This window comes from Megascapheus bottae, chromosome 37 (assembly GCF_031878675.1).
Source record: "Megascapheus bottae isolate mThoBot1 chromosome 37, mThoBot2.hap1, whole genome shotgun sequence".
Lineage (NCBI taxonomy): Eukaryota > Metazoa > Chordata > Mammalia > Rodentia > Geomyidae > Megascapheus > Megascapheus bottae.
In genome coordinates, this window is record NC_143545.1 from 2,023,376 (window position 1) to 2,044,610 (window position 21,235).

At 56.1% G+C, this 21,235-nt stretch overlaps 1 protein-coding gene across 7 annotated transcripts; it reads right to left on the bottom strand.

The window, feature by feature from the left end:
• Window positions 1-842: 842 nt before the first annotated feature.
• Znf384 (zinc finger protein 384) lies at window positions 843-20,916 on the bottom strand. 7 transcript variants are annotated; one of them, XM_090325068.1, is made up of 12 exons: window positions 20,880-20,916; window positions 19,571-19,627; window positions 12,083-12,153; window positions 11,752-11,989; window positions 11,520-11,567; window positions 11,030-11,408; window positions 10,444-10,536; window positions 5,621-5,845; window positions 4,814-4,996; window positions 3,575-3,653; window positions 2,087-2,245; window positions 843-1,960 (listed from the first exon to the last, which is right to left on the bottom strand). In XM_090325068.1, the coding sequence occupies exons 3-12, from the start codon at window positions 12,146-12,148 to the stop codon at window positions 1,640-1,642; spliced, it is 1,791 nt and encodes a 596-aa protein (XP_090181194.1). In that variant the 5' UTR covers window positions 12,149-12,153; window positions 19,571-19,627; window positions 20,880-20,916; the 3' UTR covers window positions 843-1,639. The 7 variants fall into 7 exon arrangements, with proteins under 7 accessions (XP_090181194.1, XP_090181192.1, XP_090181196.1 ...); XM_090325066.1 differs by lacking the exon at window positions 20,880-20,916 and adding an exon at window positions 20,136-20,368; XM_090325070.1 differs by lacking the exon at window positions 20,880-20,916 and having other exon boundaries at window positions 11,030-11,291; window positions 19,571-20,104.
• Between the last annotated feature and the right edge of the window lie 319 nt (window positions 20,917-21,235).

The window sequence follows — 21,235 nt, forward strand, 5'->3', positions numbered from 1 at the left end:
TAACAAACACGGCTGTATTTACTCTCCATGTCATATTACTTACTGAGATTCTTTTTTTTTTTTTTTTAAAGTGGTGCATTGGAGATGAAGAGTCTCAGAAGACTTTCCTGCCCAGGCTGGCAGCTTTTCGAGTAGCTGGCATGAGCCACCAGCACCCTGTAGTTTAGAATTTTTTGGGCTGCACAGGGGACTGCATCTAAGGTCAAGTGCTCTACCACTTGAGCTGTGTCCCTAGTCTGCAGGGCTTTTTCATGAAGGGAATCTCATTAAGTTCACTTAGTTGAGAACCTTCATTTCCTGGTACTGAAGGCCCTTCTGTTGGTCCTGCAGGATCCCAGGCGTTTACTTAGGCTCACACACATTTAAGCAATGCACTTCCAGGACGGTGTCTACACGCCTGCAGTCCTCAATGGGGAGCGGGGCAGGGTTGGGGTGGAGGGAGGGCAGGCAGGTGGCACTTGCTGGGTATGGCCCTTTGGGGATCCTCCCTCAGAAAGCCCCCAAACAGCCTCTTTCCGTGTTCACTCACACCATCAGCTCCACTGCCTCTGAACCTTTCACATGAATTTATTTCTATACAATGTTCTAAAAACACCCCTTGCTTTGTACAGAAAATTTTCCTTTTTTTTTTTCTCATTTTAAAATTGCTTTGTAACAACTGGTTCCTGATTTATGTCTTTTTTTTTTTAAATCCTTTTTCTCAGAAATCTGCTGTGATTTAAAAATAAAATAAAAAGAGTAAAGGAAATAAAAAAAAATGCCATGGCCAGAGGACAAGGTGGAGGGCGGGGGGGGGGGGGAGGTAAAAAAAAAAAAAAAAATAAACAAAACAAATATGGAAATTCGGAGATAATGCATTTATAAACACAGAAATGGTTACAACAAAGATGGCCGTGATGAGCGGGTATATATATATATATATTTATATATATATTTATATATAAATCCATGTCCAGCATCTGACCGTGGCACCATGGGAGATTAAGTCCAGTCCTGGGGCCCTAACCTCTCCCTTCTTTGCAGCGCCCTGCCACAGAGGGCAAAGCTCCCATAGCAACTTGGGCCTGGGAGGGGGAGAAAAGGGATGGGAGGGGAGGGAGGCTCCAGGGAAAATCATACCCCACTCTGGGCCTCCTTGGGGGGAATTCATGGCCCCTTGGGGGACCCACTTCAAAGCCCTTGCCCCCCCCAACCAACCAACCAACAAACAACAACAAAAAAGAAGTCCAACCCCCCCACCCCTCCCTCCATGAGCAAGAGCAGGAGGCGGCACGCCGGGGTGGAGGGAGAAGGCTGCGGGGACGTGGGAGAAACCTCTGGTCTTGGCAGGCAGGCGGAGGGCAGGCGACTTGCATCGGGGGCTCCCTTGTCGGACACTGGGGAGGGCCGGCCTCTGGTCTTCGGTGGGCCCCGGCGCCAGGGCGGAGGAGGGGGGGTCCGGCTTGCCGGTGTCGGCAGAGCCTTCCCTTGAGCACCAAGCCCCGGTGCGCCAAGCGCTGCTCGGAGGGGCCCGCGGCTCCGGATCCCGTGGCCAGTGAGCAAGGCCGTGGCTCCTCTTGAGGAACGGTTGAGAGTAAGGATGCGCTGTGTCGGAGGCCCGAGGCGTGTCGGGGGTGGGGTGTGGGGGCAGCGAGGATCTCTACGAGCTGGCCAGGTGGTCCACCTGGATGGTGCTGGTGGTGACCGTAAGGCAGATGTCCTTATGGTGCTCGGCCGTCTTATAGGGCGTCAGGTCGAAGGAACACTGGGGTGGGGGGTTGGGGGTGCTGTCCCCGCCGCCGCCCCCCGGGGGGGCCGCCCCCGGGGACTGGAAGTGTGGTGGCTGGGGGGGCGGGGGCTGCTGTGGCTGCGAGGCCTGGGCCTGGGCCTGGGCCACCGCGGCCGCCGCCGCCGCTGCCTGCACTTGCTGCTGCAGATCGGGAGGGTTGTGTTTGCGCATGTGTTTCATAAGGTACGTTTCCTGAGGGGGGCAGAGAGGACGGAGGAGGAGCTGAAGGACGGGCGGATGGCCGGCCGGACAGACGGCGCGGTGCCCGCTGACCGATCAGAGCTGCCCACGGTCCCCATCGACCCCCGTGGCACTCACCGAGGTGTAGGCCCGACTGCAGATGGTGCACGTGTACACCTTGGCGTGCTTCACCGTGTGCGTGGACAGGTGCACCTCCAGCGAGGCTGCGTCCGTGTACGCCCGGTGGCAGTTGTGGCACTTGAAGGGTTTATCTTTGTTGTGCTGCCGCCTGTGGGACTGAGGAGCAGGGGCGCGGCGTGAGGGTGGGCCGCTCTCCCCATCATCTCCACCCCCCCTCCCGTAGGAGGCGCCGTGGCAGCTGGCTTGGGTAGCATCCCTCCTGTCTTGCCCTCAAGGCTGGCGCTCTACCACTGGAGACGCGCTGCCACGCGCAGCTTCTTGTTGCTTAATTGCAGTTCACAGACTCCGGGGGTCAACGCCCGGGCTGGCACTGAATGCCAGCCTCAGATCTCCACCTCTGGAGCAGCTGGGATGACAGGCGGGTGAGGGGGCCAGGGCCGCCTGGAGCCCCGGGCTGGCCCTCAGAGCCGTCTACTGGCTTTTCGCTCAGGGACGGCGCTGTCACTTGAGCTCCACTTCCACCTCTGGCTTTTTGGTGATTAACTGAATAGTCTCACGGGCTTTTCTTCCCCCCAGGCTGGTTTGGAACCATGCTGCGGTGACAGGCAGGAGGCACCAAGGGCCAACTTCTTGGCCTCTTAAGTAGCTAGGATTTCAGGCCTTAGCCAGGACTCCTGGCTTTGAACTCAGGGCCTGAGCACTGTCCTTGCACTTGCTCAAGGCTGGAGCTCTACCCTTGAGCAACAGCACCACTTCTGGCTTTTTTCTATGTATGTGGTACCGAGGAATCCAACCTGGGTCTTCGTGCATGCTAGGCAAGCACTCTACCACTAGGCCACACTCCTGGCCCTGAGAAAAAAATTTGAATTTCAAGCTGGCCTAGACTATATAAGAAGTTGAAGGCTAGACATGGAGACTCTCTCTCAAAAACAAAAACAAAAAACAGAAAAATAACACAAAGGCAGGGGGATGCTGCTCAGTGGTAAAGCACCTGGTCTGGCTGCATGTGTCAGATTGTGGGTCCAATTCCCGGCTATGTAAACCAAAAAGCATAAAATAATGCTTTCCCCGACCAAGTTCCTTTGGAGATTGGGGGTCATGTATTTAATGAATATACGATGGACTACCAGGGGAGACAGCTTAGCTCATAAACCAAAGGTAAGTTTTGGTTTTTTGGGGTCAATTCAGGAGCTTGAACTCAGGGTCTAGGCTCTCAGCTCTGTCACTCAAGGCTGGCGCTCTACCACCTGAGCCACAGCTCTATTTCTAGCTTTTGGGTGGCTAACTGGAGATAAGACAGTCAGATCTCAGCCTCTTGAACAGGCAGGATTACAGCAGTAGCCTCCTGTGCCTGGCCCATTTTTGTTTAGAGTTACTACAAGACCCCGGCTGGCCTTGAGCTCCCCAGGGCCCCCCCCGGCCTCTTCAGTTCTGGGGCCACATGCAGCCCCGCGCATGCCTGGGGCGGGAGGAGCCGGTCCTTACCTGCAGGTTGGAGAGCTGCGTGAAGGCTTTCTCACAGCCTGGGTGTGCACATTTGTACGGCCTGTCCCCAGTGTGGATTCTGCACGGGGTGAGAGAGAAGACAAGACGGCAGGGGTGAGTGAGGCATTCGGGGATGGGATTCGCAGCGCCTCCTCCGGGCACTGCCCCGCGCTGCCGGGCTGGACACTGCCTGCGGCGCTCAGCTCCGGGCCCTCCTACAGGACCTGCCCCTGGGAACCGGCAGAAACAAGGTGAGGAGCGCGAAGGGGAGGAGAGAAAGAAAGGACCCTGCCCTCGGCCCCCGCCACAGTGGGCAGCCGGCCGGGCCTCGAAAAAGGCAGAGTTAGGCTGAGTGACACCAACGAAACCACACGGAAACCCCAGGGATCCCCGGGGGGGGGGGGCGCCTTGCGGCCCCCAAGGCCAGAGCCAACCCTGAGCGCCTCCTCATCTCCACAGGGCGCTCTGCTGCGTGAGCCAGGACGGGCCTGCGGTGCCCTCCCAACCATGGCCGTAACTAGAAGCTTCTCCGGCCCTCTGGACAGGCCTCAGCACCACCCCGCGTCTCTTCCTTCTCCTCAAAGCCAGGCAGTGGCTCGTGTTCCAGGCGATCGCCTCCGGTCCTCCAGCGCCATTTGCGACCATCAACTTCTTGTAGTTGACAAGTTCGAGTCCCACTGGTCCCTCCAGACGATTTGGAGTGTGGGGGGTGATCCTTCAGAAGTCGAAGCATCTTTGTCTTCAGGGAGTGCTCAGCACGTGAAGCCTTGTGTTCTCCATTTCCAACATTCCTCAGAACCTTCGGCACACAGCCCAGGGTGGTGCCAGGCTGATGCCAGGCTGATGCCAGCTCATGCGATTCACCTCCTGCTCATGACCGCGGCCCGCGGAGGGGGCTTCTCCCATCCAACGCCTCCGCTTGGGCGTGACGATTTCAACTCCATCTTGTGCACAGATCCTTTCCAGAGGGAGAGGGGGGCGCAGGAAATCGATCCTGGCCTCCCCAGGTCCTGGCTTACAAGTCGCAGTCAGTATCTCCCCGATGCAGCTCCGGCCCCGCACGCCATGTCCTCTTGGCATCCACTCGAGGCGTCCTCCTCTCTTCCAGCCAGCCAGCCTCTCCTCCAGCCGGGCGCCACCCCCGCCCCCCGCATGCGGGCTGCCGTGGGTGTCCCGGGCGGGGGTGGGGAGGGCATGCCGGCGGGCGGGCAGGGGCGGGAGCCCGCCCCTCTCCCTTACCGTGTGTGCTGCTGGAGGTGGGAGAGCTGGCGGAAGGCCCTCTGGCAGTAGGAGCAGTTGTAGGGCTTGGCGCCCGAGTGGATGCGGAGGTGCTGGGCCAGGTAGGAGGTGTTGGCGAAGGTCTTGGAGCAGTGCGGGCACTTGTGGGGCTTGATGGTCTCCGTGTGTATCTTCGAGTGGATCCTGCCGGGGGAGGAGAGGAGAGGAGAGGAGGAAGGAGGGAGGAGGGAGCACTCGCTCTGCTGGGTGACACGATGTGGCTGGGACGGCTGCGCGCCCCTTCCTTCTCCTCCCCAACATGGAAGAGAGGGAGAGAGAGAGAGAGAGAGAGAGAGAGAGAGAGCGAGATCGAGAGAGAGGCACCAAGCCTCCATCCATCCATCGGATCGCAGGAGGCGGGGGAGTGCCGCCCATGGCTCCTGGACCCTCCTGGTGCTCAGTCTGGTCACCCCTGGAATCCCTGCAAGGTGGCACGCTGGCCACCGGTGCCACGCTTCCGGTTAGCCACTGACAGAGAACAGCACTTGCCGGGCTCTCCCTGGCCCAGACTGGACGCACCCGGCAGCCTGCCCTGCCCCGGCTCCAGACAGACAGACTGACTCAAGGACCAGAGGCGCGGTCCCCCAACTCGGGGTGGGGGATGGGAAACGACAACGTTCAAGGCCCCCCCCACGCGCACGGAGAGATACGTTTATTTCCCAGACGGCCGCAGACGCTCGAGATGGCAAAGGCGAGGGGGGCGGAGGCCACGGCCTGGGGGGGCAGAGGGCGCAGGCGGGGCGCGTGCGCAGGCGCGCGTGGCCTTACCGTGTGTGTTGCTGGAGGTGGGAGAGCTGGCGGAAGGCCTTCTCGCAGAAGTTGCAGCTGTAGGGCTTGGCGCCCGAGTGGATGCGGATGTGCTGGGCCAGGTAGGAGCTGTTGGCGAAGGTCTTGGAGCAGTGCGGGCACTTGTGGGGCTTGGTCTCCGTGTGCGACTTGGAGTGGATCTGCATCTCCGACTTGGAGTAGAAGGTCAGCGAGCACATGCGGCACCTGGCCAAGGGAGGGCGGCGTCACGACCTCCCCATGCAGGGGTGGGGGGGCCCGCACGAAGGTGAGAGAGCCCTGGCCGGGGGGCAGAGCTGGGCATCTGAGCTGGGCACTGCAGGAGCTCGCTCCCCTACCCCTTCCCACATCATGGGGTCTCCCGGTCCTCCGCCCTCGCCACCCCCCATCTGCACACACAAAGCTTTGTGCACAGAGGAACACTAACTCCCTGGGGGGGGCAGTGTCTGGAGGGGTGGGGGGGAGGAAGGGTTAGAGTGATCACAAGGCGGCCGGGAGCAGGGCCTAGGGGTAGAGAGCTCGCCTAGCATGCACGAAGACCCGGGTTCAATTCCTCAGTACCACAGACACAGAAAAAGCCACAAATGGTGCTGTGGCTCAAGCGGTAGAGCGCTAGCCTTGAGAATGCCTAAGGACTGGAAAAAAAAAATCCTCCCCCCCGGCCAGCCCCTTCTGAAGTAAGCCAGCAGCCATGGGGGGCAACGCCAGGCCCCTGCTCTCTCCTAGAACTACCTGACTCTGCTCTGGTCCTGCCTAGCACCAAACCAGGAGGCCTCACCAGCCTAGGGCCAGGACTCCTCCCTCTTCTAGAACCCTGAGGCCCAGAGGTGAAGGGGCCGGGAAGGCTCACCTCTCACACCCCATCTTATTTCGAAGAGGGGCTGAGGATTTCTGGAGGGGAGTAGAGGGGTTGGTAATTTCCAGCCTTGGGGTTTGAACTCGGGGCTTGTGCTATGTCTGATCTTTTTCACTCAGAACTGGCACTCTACCCCTCGAGCCACACCTCTACTTCTGGCTTTTTGAGTGATTCACTGGAGATAAAAGCCTCGTGGACATTCCCTGCCCAAGCTGGCTGCCTCCCGAGGGGCTGGGATCAGAGACGGGAGCCCCCGGTGCCCAGCGTCTACAAGTTTTGTTGTTTTTTTAAGAGAAAACTGGCATGGAGAAGAAAGCCAGCAAGTTCCTCCACTGAGCTGTCACGGTCCTTCGAGGGAAGCGTGTACTGAAGCACCACTTATTAATTCTGGAGCATTCGGAAGGAAACCTGACTACCAGCTCGCCCACCCCGGGAAGGCGGACCTGTGTGCAGCCAGCCCGGTCCACAGCCCGGGGCCAGGGGCAGTGCATACCCAGGCTCTCCTCGCAGCGTGGGGTTAGAGGCTGGCTTAGGGACCCAGGCCCCAGCGCTGGACTCTGTGGAATGGAGAGGCCGGCCACGGACACTGCAAGCTCCAGCTCCGGCCTCCAAAAATAGAGGCCCCAAGCTTCAGTGGCAGAGGTTTTGCTAAGGCCCGATGGTGAGGACACGACTAGCACACTCGTCCCTGCCACGCAAGTGCTCTACCATGCAGTCCCCAACGCTGGCATTTTAACTCAAAGCCTCCTCACTCGGTGCCAAGATGGGGCTCCAGACCAGGCCCTTGTCAAGAAAGTTCATTTTTAAACAAGCTGTGCCCCGGTGGCTCACAGCTGCCATCCTAGCTACTCAGGAGGCTGAGGTCTGAGGATCACAGTCTGAAGCCAGCCCAGGCAGAGAAGTCCATGAGATTGCTTATTTTTGTTGTTGGTCATTCATGAGGCTTGAACTCAGAGCACGGGTGCTCGCCCTGAACTCTTTTTGCTCAAGCCTAGCGCTCTACCACTTTGAGCCACAGTGCCACTTCGGTTTTTTCTTTTTCCGCCATTTCTGGGGCTTGAACTCAAAGCCTGAGCACCATTCTTGAGCTTTCTCAAGGACAGTGGTCTGTCACTTGAGCCACAGCACCACTTCCAGCTTTTTCTCCGTACATGGTACTGAGAAATTGAACCCAGGTCTTCGTGCATGCTAGGCGAGCACTCCCAGCTTACTTCTGGCTTTTGAGTGGTTAACTGGAGATAAGAGTCTCTAAGGAAAGTCTGCTCAGGTTGGCTTCAAACCCTGATCCTCGATCTCAGCCTCTTGAGCACCCTACAATCACAGACGTGACCCACTGGCACCTAGCCCGAGACTCTTATCGCCAATGAACCACCAGAAAATCCCAAGTGGGGCTATGGCTCGATGAGCCAAAGAGATCAAGGAACAGTGTCCAGGTCCTGAGTTCAAACCCCACAACTGACATAAGTAACCAAACAAATGTGCTTTACACGTTCCCATGAGAACAGAATCTCCAACACTTAACTGCTGAAGGACTGTGAAGACAGAATAAATATGCTACCTTAAACGGTCAATGCTGGGAATGGTAGTTTCCATATGTTGCTATGCCCACAGTACCAGGCACTTGGGGCTTTTTTATGGCTCACTGGATGGAGATTAGAGTTTCATGAACTTCTCTACCAGGGCCAGCTTTGAACCAAGATGCTCAGAATCGCAGCCTCCAGAGCAGCGAGTGTGACGGGTACTGACTGCTACCCCTGGCTTACTTTTCCTTTTCTAACAACAACCTGCCAAGAATGTCCCCAGGTCTACAGGAGGCACAGAGAGGCTCGGAAGGTGATTGTCCTGGGCAGGTGAAGGGACCCGGATCCCTGTGGAAGATGGCTCTGGGCGTCCCTCACCCACAATTCCCGTTCCAGCCCCTCCGAAGCACTGCCTCGATGCCACCGGTGGGAGATTCTACACCTGACCCCAGGACGGATGCCAGCCAAGATAAAAGTGCAGGCTCTCTACAAATACGGAATAAAATCACCTTCAGGCTGTGTGGCTAACCTATAGACAAAAATGGACCAAAAATCTCACTTTTTTTTGGAGAGGTTATGTAGGCCAGGCTGGGCTCAAACCCTTGACCCTTCTGCCTCAGCCTACCCAAAGGCTGGCATTACAGACATGCACGAGGCATCAGAACCTTCCAGTGCGGATAAGGGTGCTGTTCCCTGAGGTGTCTCATTCCGTGTACACACGTTTTCCATTTTCCGTGCACACCTGGGTGAATCCCAAGCACCCTGGACAAGAGATGCACACCCTGCTGGGCGCAGTGGCTCACGCCTGTCATCCCAGCTGCTCAGGAGGCTGAGGTCTGAGGACTGCGGTTCAAAGCCAGCCCGGCACAAAAGAACGCTGAGACTCTTATCTCCAATTAATCACTAGAAAACGGGTAAATGGGGCTGTGGCTCAAGGGGTAGGGCGGTAGCCTTGAACTGAAGAGCTCAGGGACAGCACCCAGGCCCAGAGTTCAAGCCCCATGACCCACAAAAGAAACAAAGAAAGAAAGAAAGAAAGAGGAAAGATGCACACCCTGCTATTTCTAATTCTCAAGTCTGATGAAGCCAAACAGAAATGGGCAGGCTGGGGGCCAAGCCACACGGGAAGCCGCCTGGTTCACTGGCTGGGCAAATTCTAACCTGGGTTTTTCCCCAGATGGCAGAACCATTTGAAATACTCAGGTTTCCCTCCAAACATTCCCACAGGACAGAGGAGCAGTGAGTGACTCATCTTCCCATTTTGGAGACACACTGATGATGAGTCCCCAGTGGTAGAACTGAATCCCCCCCAGATCCCAACCGAATGCCAGAAGTGGAGGTCGTTGACACAGGTGAGGAAAAAAAAAAAATTTCGTAAAGTTCAAATTTACATCGTGTGACAAAAGTGCAATTCCTTAAATTAAAAAAAAAATGTATTTTGCACAGTTCTCTCTAGTCACCTCAGTATGGAGTCTTCCATGAATTCTACAACACAGCCAGGTGCAGGTGGCTCACGCCTGGACTCCTAGCTACTCAGGGGGCCGAGATTCTGAGAATCTTGGTTCAAAGCCAGCCTGGGCAGAAAAAGCCAAGTGAGACTCTTATCCCCCCTCTCCCCACCTTAAAAAAAAAAAAGTTAAGCTGGCATGGCTTCTCAAAGTGACAGAGAGCCAGCCAAGCAAGCAAGCTGAGTTGGAACTGTCAAAACCCTGAGTTCAAACCCCAGAACTGGCGCAAAACAAAACAAGGACCAGAAGGAAGCTAAGCCTAGCAGACTTCCTTCCCGCTGCGCCTTTCCCTTCTTCCTCCAGGTTTCAGTCACATCCACACGAGGAGAGACGGAAAAGGCCCCAGGTCTGCTGAGCCACAGGGGCCCCGAAGGGCACCCTGCTGAGGGCAGCGTCTACACTAGCAGAGGTTCGAGTCCAGCTGGCACTAGGAGCTATACAAACCCGAGACTCGTCACGCCCCAAAGCCCCCGGGGGCTTCCGTGTTAGCGGACGGGACGCTCGCTATTGAGATGCATCAAACTGGTCAGGTACCTTTACAACATGGTATGGTGGAAAGGTCCGGGAAGAGTTATTGTATAAAGTGGGGTACACCTGTAATAATAAAGCTGCCGTGAATTTGGGGGGGGGGGTGACAAGACAGAGCCCCGCAGGGCTCCATCCCTGGGCCCAGAAACTCTGCCCTCGTGCCAGAGGGCTTTTCAACGCTGTGGGGTGAGTGCCACCGCACGAGTGGGCCGGGCAAAAAACAAAAACCAAAAACCAAAAAAACAAAACAATCCACACAAAGCTGCGTGACTTCCTGACACATCCCGCCGCGACAGCGTGGCTACCTTCTCCTGCCAAGCGGGAGGCACACGCAACTCTCCCCATTTTACAGATGAGGAAACTGAGGCCCAGAGAGGGGGGGAAAGGACTTGCCCAGGGTCACACAGCAAGTTCGTGGTGGAGCCGGGAACTGTATCCATGAGCCCAAGGCTCTGTCCATTTCCTGTGCCGCAGTTCCCTTCGCTCCTAAAATGGGAACAACATGGCCCATCTGGGTACGCTAGGGAGCACGGGCTCTCCCCGCCATGCACACACGCCCGGCCCGCGGGGGAGGGCTGCGCACGGCTGCACCGGGACGGGTTTGTGCGTGGCACCACAGGTGGAGCTGGGCCTGGGGCCCTGCGGGGGACTCCTGTGGGCAGCTGGCCCTGGGTCACTCAGAGCAGACACCCCAGAGGGGGGGTCCTGCTCCCCACACCCGGGCCGTGCAGGGCCCAAGGGCGGATGGGGGGTCCACGGTGTGGCAGGGGCTGCACCAGGACGGACTCTTGGAACCCTAAGGCAGTCAAGACTGACTAGGAAAAGGGGGGCAGGGGTGCGCGTGGCCCCTGAGGGGAGAGCCCGCTGGAGAAGGGCCAGCAGCTTCGCCTTCCTACCCCGTGACCAAGGGGCTGGCATGCAGGAGGCCCGAGCCCGCGTGGCCCCTCTCTCCCCATCGGGCCCGGCCCTTGGGTCCTACCTGTAGGTCTTGCCGTCTTTCTGGTGGCCGTTGTCCTCGGGGGCGAGGACGTACGGATCGCTCATCTCGGGGAGCCCCGACTCCAGCACCCGCTTCTTCTTGCGGCCCCGGGGTGCCTTAGGAGGGCCGCCTCCTCCTCCGCCGCCACCTCCACCACCGCCAGTGCCCCCGCCGCCGCCACCGCCGCCGCCACCGCCGCCACCCCCTTCTTCTGGGAGGGTGGACGCCGCTTTCTTGGCCAGTTCGGGGACCACCTGCAGGGCTTGGGAGCCAGGGGGGAGAGCGGAGACAATCATGGGAGCTGATATGGGGAAGGTCTGAGCCGAGGACGCTGTGGTCACCAGAGAGCCCGAGGGAGACGTGATGACCAGACCGGGACCTGGGGGCGGGAGGAAGGGAGACGGGTCAGGTGGGGGACCCCATGCTCCACCCACCCCGTCAGCCCCCAGGGAATGCCCCCCCCCAGCCCCCACGGGGCAGCGAGATTTACCCCTCGATTGACTCCCTTCTCTTCTCCACCTCTGAGAGCAGGAGACGCCTTGATTCAGAGAAGAAAAGAATGCCACCGCGTCAAAGGCAGGAACCGCCTCTTCTACTTCCTTGCATGCCCACCAGGCCCAGCACAGGGCTAGGCACATGGCAGGCACTTAATACACACGGCAGCTAGCAATCGCTGGGCCCCCCAACTCCCCAGGGCCTGGCAGGGGGCAGGCTGGGCTCACCGGAGGCCATGAGACCCGAGGATGGCACCGGGACCACCGTGATGTTCTGGGTGACCGAAGCTTGGCTGTGCGGGGTCAGCTGCTCCGACTTGGACTCCGAGTCCATGCTGAGGCCCGAGGGCAGGGACACGGAGGCGGGGACCGTGAGCAGCGTGGGGTAGTGTGGCGGTGCCAGCCCGCAGCCCTTCTCCGGCAGCAGCTGGTCTTTCATCTTGTTGATGAACATCGTGTTTTCAATCTGCCAGGAGGGAAAGGGAAAGTGGACGCTGCCCACTGGCCACGCACCGTCCAGGCTCTGCCCACCCCCCCCAGACACGAGCCAGGGGCTCACCTGTCCTGACACGGTGGGGATGGAAGGCCAGAAGTACGGGTTAGAATTGAAGTGAGATTCTTCCATTCTACCTGAGGGAAGAGAGCGGAGCTGGTCAGCGCCTGGCCTGGGCATGGGGCACAGGATACCTGGCCCCGCCATGCCCAGCATGTGGCGAGGCACACAGGAAGCGCTTCCAAGGCCGAGGCCTTACTGCACTGTGCCGATGAAGAAAAAGGGCGGATCACTTTCCTTCTCAAGCTGGCACAAGAAAGGAGGTGAGCAGGGGAGAGGGACGTGCCCTAGGCCTCCTTGCCCTGCTCGTGGGCCTTCGGCTGGCCCATCTCTCTGCCCTCCCCTAGTCCATCTTCCTTGAATCAGTAACATGAGGATTTCTCATCCAGGTCTACAGTTCCATGCAGCCGGAAAAGGTATTGAGACAGAAAGCAAAGCGAGCAAGGGAGGATAAAAATGAAGGTCCTGGGCGGGCCTTGGGGGCCAAGCTGTCTACCACTCCCACACACGCTCCAGCCCCTTGTTGCCCAAGTGATTTTTTTTTAGGCCCGGGGTTTTGTGTGTGTTCTGCCTGAGGCTGACCTCTGACCCAGACTCCTGCCTAACGCGCCCCAGCAGGCCCGGCTTACTTTCTTCAGATAGGGTCCCTTTTTCCACCTGGCCTGGCTCACACGTGACATGCCCCCACTTCAGTCTCGGGAGAAGCTGGAGTTACAGGTGGCCCGCCACGGTTCAAGACCATCCGGTCACACTTGCGGACAGTCCTGACGGGCTGAGCTGCAGGAGGAAGGGGATTGGGGGGTACACCAGCGGAGCGCCCCAGACTTTGGGCTAAAGGAATTTACAACACAGGAGGCGTCTGCTTCCTAGTTCTCAAAACAAGATGCTTCTCGGAGCTCAAATTCTGCTCCGCATGTAGGTGACAACAAAGCTTAGGACACTGTAAGGACTGGGAGGAGAGGCAGGCGTGATTCAGGGGGTAGAGTGCCAGGCCTTGAAAAAGCTCAGAGACACTGCCCCAGCCTTGACTTCAAGCCCCACAACTAGCAAAAAGGAAGGAAGGAAAGAAAGAGAGAGGGAAGGAAGAGAAAAGCCAGGCATTGGTGGCTCACACCTGCAATCCTCGAGACTCAGGAGGCTGAGATCTGAGGACCACAGTGTGAGGCCAGCTCAGAGAGAAAAGTCCCCAGGAGACTCTTCCGTTGGGTAACCACCAGAAAACCAGAAATGGCACTGTGGCACAGAAATAGCCTTGAACGACAAAGCTCAGGGACAGTGCCAGGCCACATGTTTAAGCCCCACAACCAACCAACCCCCAAACAGCAATAACAACAACAACAACAATAATAGTAAAAGCAAGAAGTGGCTCTGTGGCTCAAGGGGTAACCCCGAGCAGTACCTGTGAGCTGAAGAGCTCAGGGAAAACACCCAGGCCCAGAGTTCAAGTCCTATGACCGACCAAAATTAATTAATTAATTAATTAATTAAGAATCGCATGGTTGGATGTCAACAGGAGGGTCTGGGGGGCCTCAGGAAGCTCTCACACACTGACCACTGAACCACTTATCCCTGCAGTCACTGGAGCCACGCGGGAGGACAGGGAAGCAGAGAGGAAGAGACTGGTGGGGTGGCTCAGGGGAACACAATCTCGCTGGCATGCATCAGGCCCTCAATTTCAACCCTGAGCAGGACAGAAAGAGAAGACAGATGGACTGGTAGGAAAGGAGAGGAAAAAGGAAGAACAGGAAATAAGCATTATCACTACAGAAATGATTATTGTTAGTTATTACTATTTTGGTGTAAGTCCTGGGCCTTGAAATCAGGGCCTAGGTACTATCTCTTTTTTCTTTTTTGCTCAAAGCTGGCACTCTACCACTTGAGTCAATCTCCACTTCTGGTTTTTGAGTGGTTCCTAAGAGTCTCCTAGACTTTCCTGCCCAGGCTGGCTTTGAACCACTATCCTCAACCTCCAGAGTAGCTAGAATTTTAGGTATGAGCCACTGGCACCTGGCACTGTGGTGATAAAAGTTGAGCTATGGACATGGCATTGGAAATGCAAACACAACTACACAGACATAAAAATTTATGCCTCTATAGACAATGTTTTATTACATAGATTAATATGCATCTATGACATACAAACCCTCAGCCTGATTTTAATTATGTTCTAAAATCTAAGTGCCAGTGATTGTATATAGAGATTCTTGAATACTTGTTTGTTAAACATGTCATTTGAAATACGATGTAAAAAGTCAATGTCAATAAATTCTTTAATAAAAAAAAATTAATTGAGGGGCTGGGAGTTTGGCCTAGAGGTAAAGTGCTTGCCTAGCATGCATGAAGGCCCAGGTTCCATTCCTCGGTACCATGTACATAGAAAAAAGGCCAGAAGTGGTGCTGAGGCTCACGTGGTAGAGCTCTAGCCTTGAGAAAGTCCAAGGACAGTGCTCAGGCCCTGAGTTCAAGCCCCAGAACTGGTAAGCGTGTGGCAAGGGCTTGGACTGCAGTAAGGATCCGCTGGGGACAGAAGATGGGCCAGGCTGGGGTGGGGGGGGGGAGGCAGATAGGCCTAGAAACTGAGGGATGTGGGAAAAAGGAGGTGACACAGAAAGGATGGAGCTCTCCACTGTCTGCTCAGGTCCTGTGCAAGGGACTCATCACTTCAGGGGAGGAGCACTTATCCTTCCCACCTCCCTCTCTCTCCCTGTTGGCATTGAGGCTTTCTTAAGACTACAGTTCTACCACTTCAGTCCCAGCACCACCTCTGGCCTTTTCTGTGTATGTGGGCTGAGGAAGCCAAGCCAGGGCCTCATGCACGCTAGGTAAGCACTCTACCACCAGGCCACACTCCCAGGCCTGCTGGTGTACATTTCTAACCTCTGCACTTACACAGCCAAGGCAGAAGGCTCCTGACTCAAAAACCAGACAACAAGACAGAGCTCGTTTACCCTGGGCGAGGAACAGGACGCTTCAAGTGTGGCTCAAAGGAAGGAGAAAGCAGTGATTGGAAAGAATGCTAGTAGACTGAAAATCCAGGTTCTAGAGCAGGGGTCAGTGGCTCACATCCGGACTCCTCCCTACTGTTTAAGGATCATGGTTCAAATCTCGACAGGTCAGGAATGTCCAGGAGACTCTAGCACTGATGAACCACCAAAGAGCCAGAAGTGGGTGTGGCTCAAATGGGAAAGTTGAGGAACAGTGGTCAGGTCCTAAGTTCAAACTCTGGTACTGGCACAAAAAATAATAGTAGGCCGGGAGTCTGGCCTAGTGGTGGAGGGCTTGCCTAGCATGCATGAAGCCCTGTGTTTGATTCCTCAGTACCACATACATAGAAAAAAAGCTGGAAGTGGCATTGTGGCTCAAGTGGTAGAGCTCTAGCCTTGAGAAAGCTCAGGGGCAGTGCCCAGACCCTGAGTTCAAGCCCCAGGACTGGCAAAATAATAATAATGTAACAACATTCCCTCATAATGAGTAAGCTGGGGAGAATCAGAGAGACACTTCTCCCAGTTAAGCACTACACAGGCCAGTTATTATAAAGAAACCACCCAAAAGTAAAGGGGCCATGGTGCCTGCTCAGTAATCAGCTACAAGTGCAGAAACAAAGAAAAGACAGTGCCAGGCAATCGTGGCTCACAGATGGCATCTTAACGACCGGAAAGGCTGAGATCTGAGGATTGCAGTTCAAACCCAGCTTAGGCAGCTAAATCCATGACACTATTATTTCCAAGTAGGCCCCAAGAGATGGAAGGAGAGCTGTGGCTCAAGTGGTAGAATACTATCCTTGAGCACAAAAGCTCAGGGACAGTGCCCGGGCCTGAGTTCAAGCCTCACAACTGACAGTAAGACAGGCAGACATGGGGCCGGGAGTTTGGCCTAGTGGTGGAGTGCTTGCCTAGCATGCATGAAGGTCTGGGTTCAATTCCTTGGTACCACATACTTGGAAAAACCCAGAAATGGTGCTGAGGCTCAAGGGGTAGAGCTCTAGCCTTGAGAAAAATCCAAGGACAGTGCTTAGGCCCTGAGCTCAAGCCCAGGACTGGCAAAAAAACAAAAAACAAAAAACAACAATAAGCAAATAAATAAAATTTAAAATAAAAAGCTGAAAATAGCAGTCCCTCTGTACATCACCTTAATTATAACAATAAAAAAAATATAAGCTGGGAGTTTGGCCTAGTGGTAGAGTGCTTCCCTAGCATGCACAAAGACCCCGGGGTTTGATTCCTCAGTACTACATAGAGAGAAAAAGCCAGAAGTGGTGCTGTGGCTCAAGTGGTAGAGCTCTATCTTTGAGAAAAGCCCAAGGACAGTGCTTAGGCCCTGAGTTCAAGCCCCTGGACTGGCAAATAAATAAGTAAATCAATCAAGGGCCAGGAACGTGGCCTAGTGGTGGAGTGCTTGTCTAGCATGCATGAAGCCCTGGGTTCAATTCCTCAGTACCACATACAGAGAAAAAGTCAGAAGTGGTGCTGTGGCTCAAGTGGTAGAACTGTAGCGTTGAGAAAGCCCAAGGACAGTGCTCAGGACCTGAGTTCAAGCCCCAAGACTGGCAAAAAATAAAATACAAAAGCTGGAGGCAGCACCATTGCTTACTTCTGTAATCCCAGCTACTCAAGAGAAATCTGAGGACAGAGGTTTGAACTCGCCTAGGCAGACATGTCCATAAGACTCACATCTCCAATTAATCAGGTGCAAAAAAGCCAGTAGAAACCAGGTACCTCATGGCTCATGTCTGTCATCTTAGCTACACAGGCTTAGAGCGGAGGATAGCAGTTCAAGGCCAGCCTGGACAAGAGTCATGAGACTCTTAAAAAAAAGTTAGTGGAACTGTGGTTCAACTGGTAGAGCACCAGCCTTGAGCAGAAGCAGCTTAGGAACAGGGCCCAGGCCCCAAGTTCAAGTCCCAGGACTGGTACCAAAAAAGAAGCCAATGGAGGCCTTAGGGTCAAGTTTTGAAAATGCTTCCGGGGGGGCAAGAAGCCAAGTGAAGAGTGTGAGCCCTGACTTCAAGCCCCAAAACCTGCGCACACATACAGAAAATAATCAAGCCAGACACTGGTGACTGACACCTGTCATCCTAGCGACTCGGGAGGCTGAGATCGGAGGATCACAGTTCAAAACCAGCCTGGGCAGGAATGTCCATGAGACTCTTAGCTCTAATAAACTACTCAGAAAAAGCTGGAAGTAGGGCTTTGATCCAAGTGGTAGAGCACTAGCCTTGAGCATAGAGAGGCTCCAAGAAGGAGCCCAGGCCCTGAGTTCAAGCCCACCCCCCCACCAAAAAAAAAATATAACCAGTTGGGGCCTGGTAGGTCATCTCTGTAATCCTACATATGCAGGAAGTAGGGAAGAGCACGGTGGTCTCGGCAAAATAACTGGCAAATAACTGAAATAATAACTGGCAGAAAGTGCTTCTGGATTGGAAGCATGGCTCAGGAGGTAGGGTGCCTGCCCAAGACTGAAAGCATCAGATACCAAGTGTTGGACAAAAAACCAAAATGGTGTGGTTCCTGTGGTAGAGTGCTTGTCTAGAAAGTGCAAAATCCTGAGTTCAAACCTTACTACTGTCAAGACAAAACAAAAGAAAAAAGGGGGGGGGACTTAAGTCACTTTATGGGAAGAAAAAAAAAAAAAAGCCATGCCAAAATGCACAACTACACAAAGTTTATGACGTTTTCTAAGGGTGTGCAAAGAAGAGTATCACTTTTCTTCCTTTAATAAGGAAATAATAGCGCGCTCTCTCTCACTCGCACTCTGAGGATCGTAAAGGACCATTCCAACAGGCCCTGGGCCACTGGGGATGACGACACCTACAAAGCCCATTTCTCCAGGGAGAAGTCTGGTTAACCCACACTGCCCTCACCCACACCGGTGGCTAGCCGGACCCTGGCTTCTCCCCCTGGGTACCCAGTACCCAGTGCTGGGGGCAAGCACTGTGGCTCTCCTTGCTTGCCCTGTGTGTTCCACTATAAATGACAGACTCAGGAAATGTGAGGGAAAAAAAAGTAACTACTAGGCTGGTAGCTCAATAGTAGAATGTGTTTAGTATGCACAAAGTTTTACTTGACACATACACGCACATATACATACACATGTGCGTATACACTTTATATACACATGCTTGCTTTACATACACAGATGTGTGCATAAAATAAAAATTAAGGAAACAAATAAGGCCAAGAAATATGCTACATTTAAAACATCAGCTTGTCTTCAAAACCTATGGAGAATAAACTTCATAAACCAGCCTGAAATTGGTTCTCATGCTTCCCTCAGCCACCTGGAGTGACAGGATTACAGGCAGAGGCCACCTTGCCCACCTGGATTGGGTCTTAAAACCTCAGCCGGGAGCTGGTGCCCACACTCGATAATCCCATCTGAAGATCCTGGTTCAAAACCAGCCCAGGCAGCAAAGTCCATGAGACCTCTTATGTCCAATGAGCCATCAAAAAGCAGAAGTAGAACCGGGGCTCAAAATGATAAGAGCACTAACTCTGAGCACTAAAGTTCAGGGATGGCGCCCAGGTCTAGCACGCATGCGCACGTGCACGCGCACATACATGCACATGCGCGCACACACACACACACACACACACACACACACAGGTTAAGAGTGCTGGACTCCAATTATTCATACACTGATACTTCCAGGCTTCTAAAACTTTCTCTTATTACTACAAGGCCTCTGAGTTTGTATTCTCTCAGAGTTACTTCTAGAACCTACTCCATGTAATTTTATCCACTTACAACTACCTAAGAAACAATATTCTTTTCCCCCAGAAAACGTCATCTGTCCCATCCAATACAAAGAACCTCAAGTCACAGACTGGAATCTCTCCACAGACTCACCTCAAACCTTCCACTAGAACACAGAGGACAGAAATCCCACGTGAGCTGGGGGGTGGGAAATACACACCTGTAATGCCAACTAGTCAAAGAGGCTGAGATGTCAGGATCACAGCAACATCTGTAAAACTCTCATTTCCAATTAACCACTAAAAAGTAGCAAGGACAGCTATGGCTCCAGTGGTAGAACACCAGAAATGTGAGAGACAGAATCCAGGCCCTGAGCTGAAGCTCCAATACAGACTGCAGTAACAACACAGTAAAATAAGTGAGAAACACCCCTCATTGTCAACTCAGCTCTTCCATAACTTTGGACGCTACCTGCGAATCAATTTCTCCAATACAACCCTCTCCAGAGGCTTGCTGTGGACACTTCTCTTAAAAAGTGAACAAAGGTGACAGCAGGAGAAGGTGACACACGTGCATGGCCAACTTTTCACATAACAACACTTCACAGGCAACCCAGAAAGAACAGGAAAAGCCTCACTTTTCTCCCACCGAGAATGCCAGTATTGCATACGACACCTCTTACTCCAATCGCTCTTGTCACATTGCCCCAAAGGGAAAACTTAACCCCCCCCCTCTCAACATCATCGCCCCCACCCTCCATCCAAGCTTAAGACAAGCCAGGAGCCCCCAAAATTGTCTTACCCTCTCTCTCTCTTCCTCCTGTCGTCTTAGTTTTCCTTTCCAGGGCTCCTGAACTTTCTGTAAACAAATTGTCTGGGTTACAGGGCCTGCCAAGGTGCGGAAACTCAGGAATTCCTTGACTCTCAGCAGTCAGTGTGTGTGTGTGGGTGGGGGGGAGGATTGGCAGGGGGGGGGCTGAGCCACCCCACTCCCAATTCCAAGACTTCTACAAGGGCAGACAAGAGTGGGGGGGGAGCCTTTTTATAGGTGATTGAAAATAAAAAACTAAAACCAACTCTCAACAACCAGTGCCACCCCGACCCCCCCCCCACACACACACAGCCCAGGCTGGGGGCCCCAGGTGAGCAGGCTGAGCGGACAAGAAGAGGTGGCAGGGGAGGAGTGGGGAGGAGTGGGGTCCCTGGATCCCAGCAGTGGCTTCACAAGGCCAAGCTGATGGCTAAGGAGGGGATGCCCGGGCTCTCAGGTCGGGCACAGGGCCAAGTTCAGGCCCAGCCACTTCCTCCCCCCTCCTCCCCGCCCGCGCCCCGTTACTTCTGCCCAGGACTTCGCCCCCTTCGCCTACCCCGAGGCCTGGTGCCCAGAAGTCACCTCCCTCCGCCCGGCCCGGGGGGGGGGACCCTCGGCGGTGGCCCTGCTGCCCCCCTCCTCCTCCGATCCCCCCCACGGCCCGGGGGGGCGGGCTCTCGGCGGGTGTCACCCCCCCCAGCCCCGCTCCCCGGGCCCGTCCTCAGGGGCGTCCCCGCGTCTCCCCTCCGGGGAGCTGAACTCTGCCACCCACCAGACGGGCACCCGCCCCCCTGCGCCCCCCCCCACTCCGCCCCAGCGCCCGCTCCTCCAGAACCACTTCCGCTTCCGGGACGGACACACAAGTCAAATCGTGGATGGGTCGACCGCCCCCCCACCCACCACCACCACCACCACCACCTCCCGCCCCGCTCCGCTTCCCGCCCGCGCCGGGCCGCCCCCCTCCCCCCCCCCCCCGATCCCCCTCCCTGCACGCCCGGCGGAGGGGAGGACGGGGGAGGAGCCGCGCGCGCGCGCCCGCCGCGGCGGGGCCGAGCACTCACCGGCGGGGGGGCCCCCCGGGGAGCCCGGCGCGGGCTGCGGCGTCGTTGGCGGGCGCGGCGGCGGGGCGCCCGCCCCCCCCCCGCGGGGAGGAGGAGGAGGAGGAGGAGGAGGAGGAGGAGGGGGCGGCGCGCGCGGGGCGGGGGCGCGAGGCCGGGCGGCGGCGTCACACCCACGCGAGCGCGCGCGCGCGGGGACGCGGCAGGGCGGGGGCCTCCCTCCCCTCCCTCCCCGCACTCACCCGGAAGTGCTGCCGCGGCCCGCGCTCCCGGGAACCCCCCCCACCCCCGACCCTTCCACGCCCCCCCTCCCGCCCACCCCCCCCCCTGACACACACACACACGGACTCCGAGCTGAATCCGCGCGCGCGCGCGCGCGGGGAAGGCGGGGGAACCGGAAGCGAGCAGGGGAGGGCCGGGGGAGGGAGGGAAACAGCGCTGGAAACGGGGTGGGGGGGGTGGGAGACACCGGCCAGGAGGAAAGGGGCGGAGCGAGGCGTGTGTGTGGAGGGGGCCGCCGGGAGGGCCGAGGCCGAGTCACTTCCGGTGGCGGCCGGGGACTTCCGGCGCAGAACGGGCTCCAGGCGAGTCCGGGCGG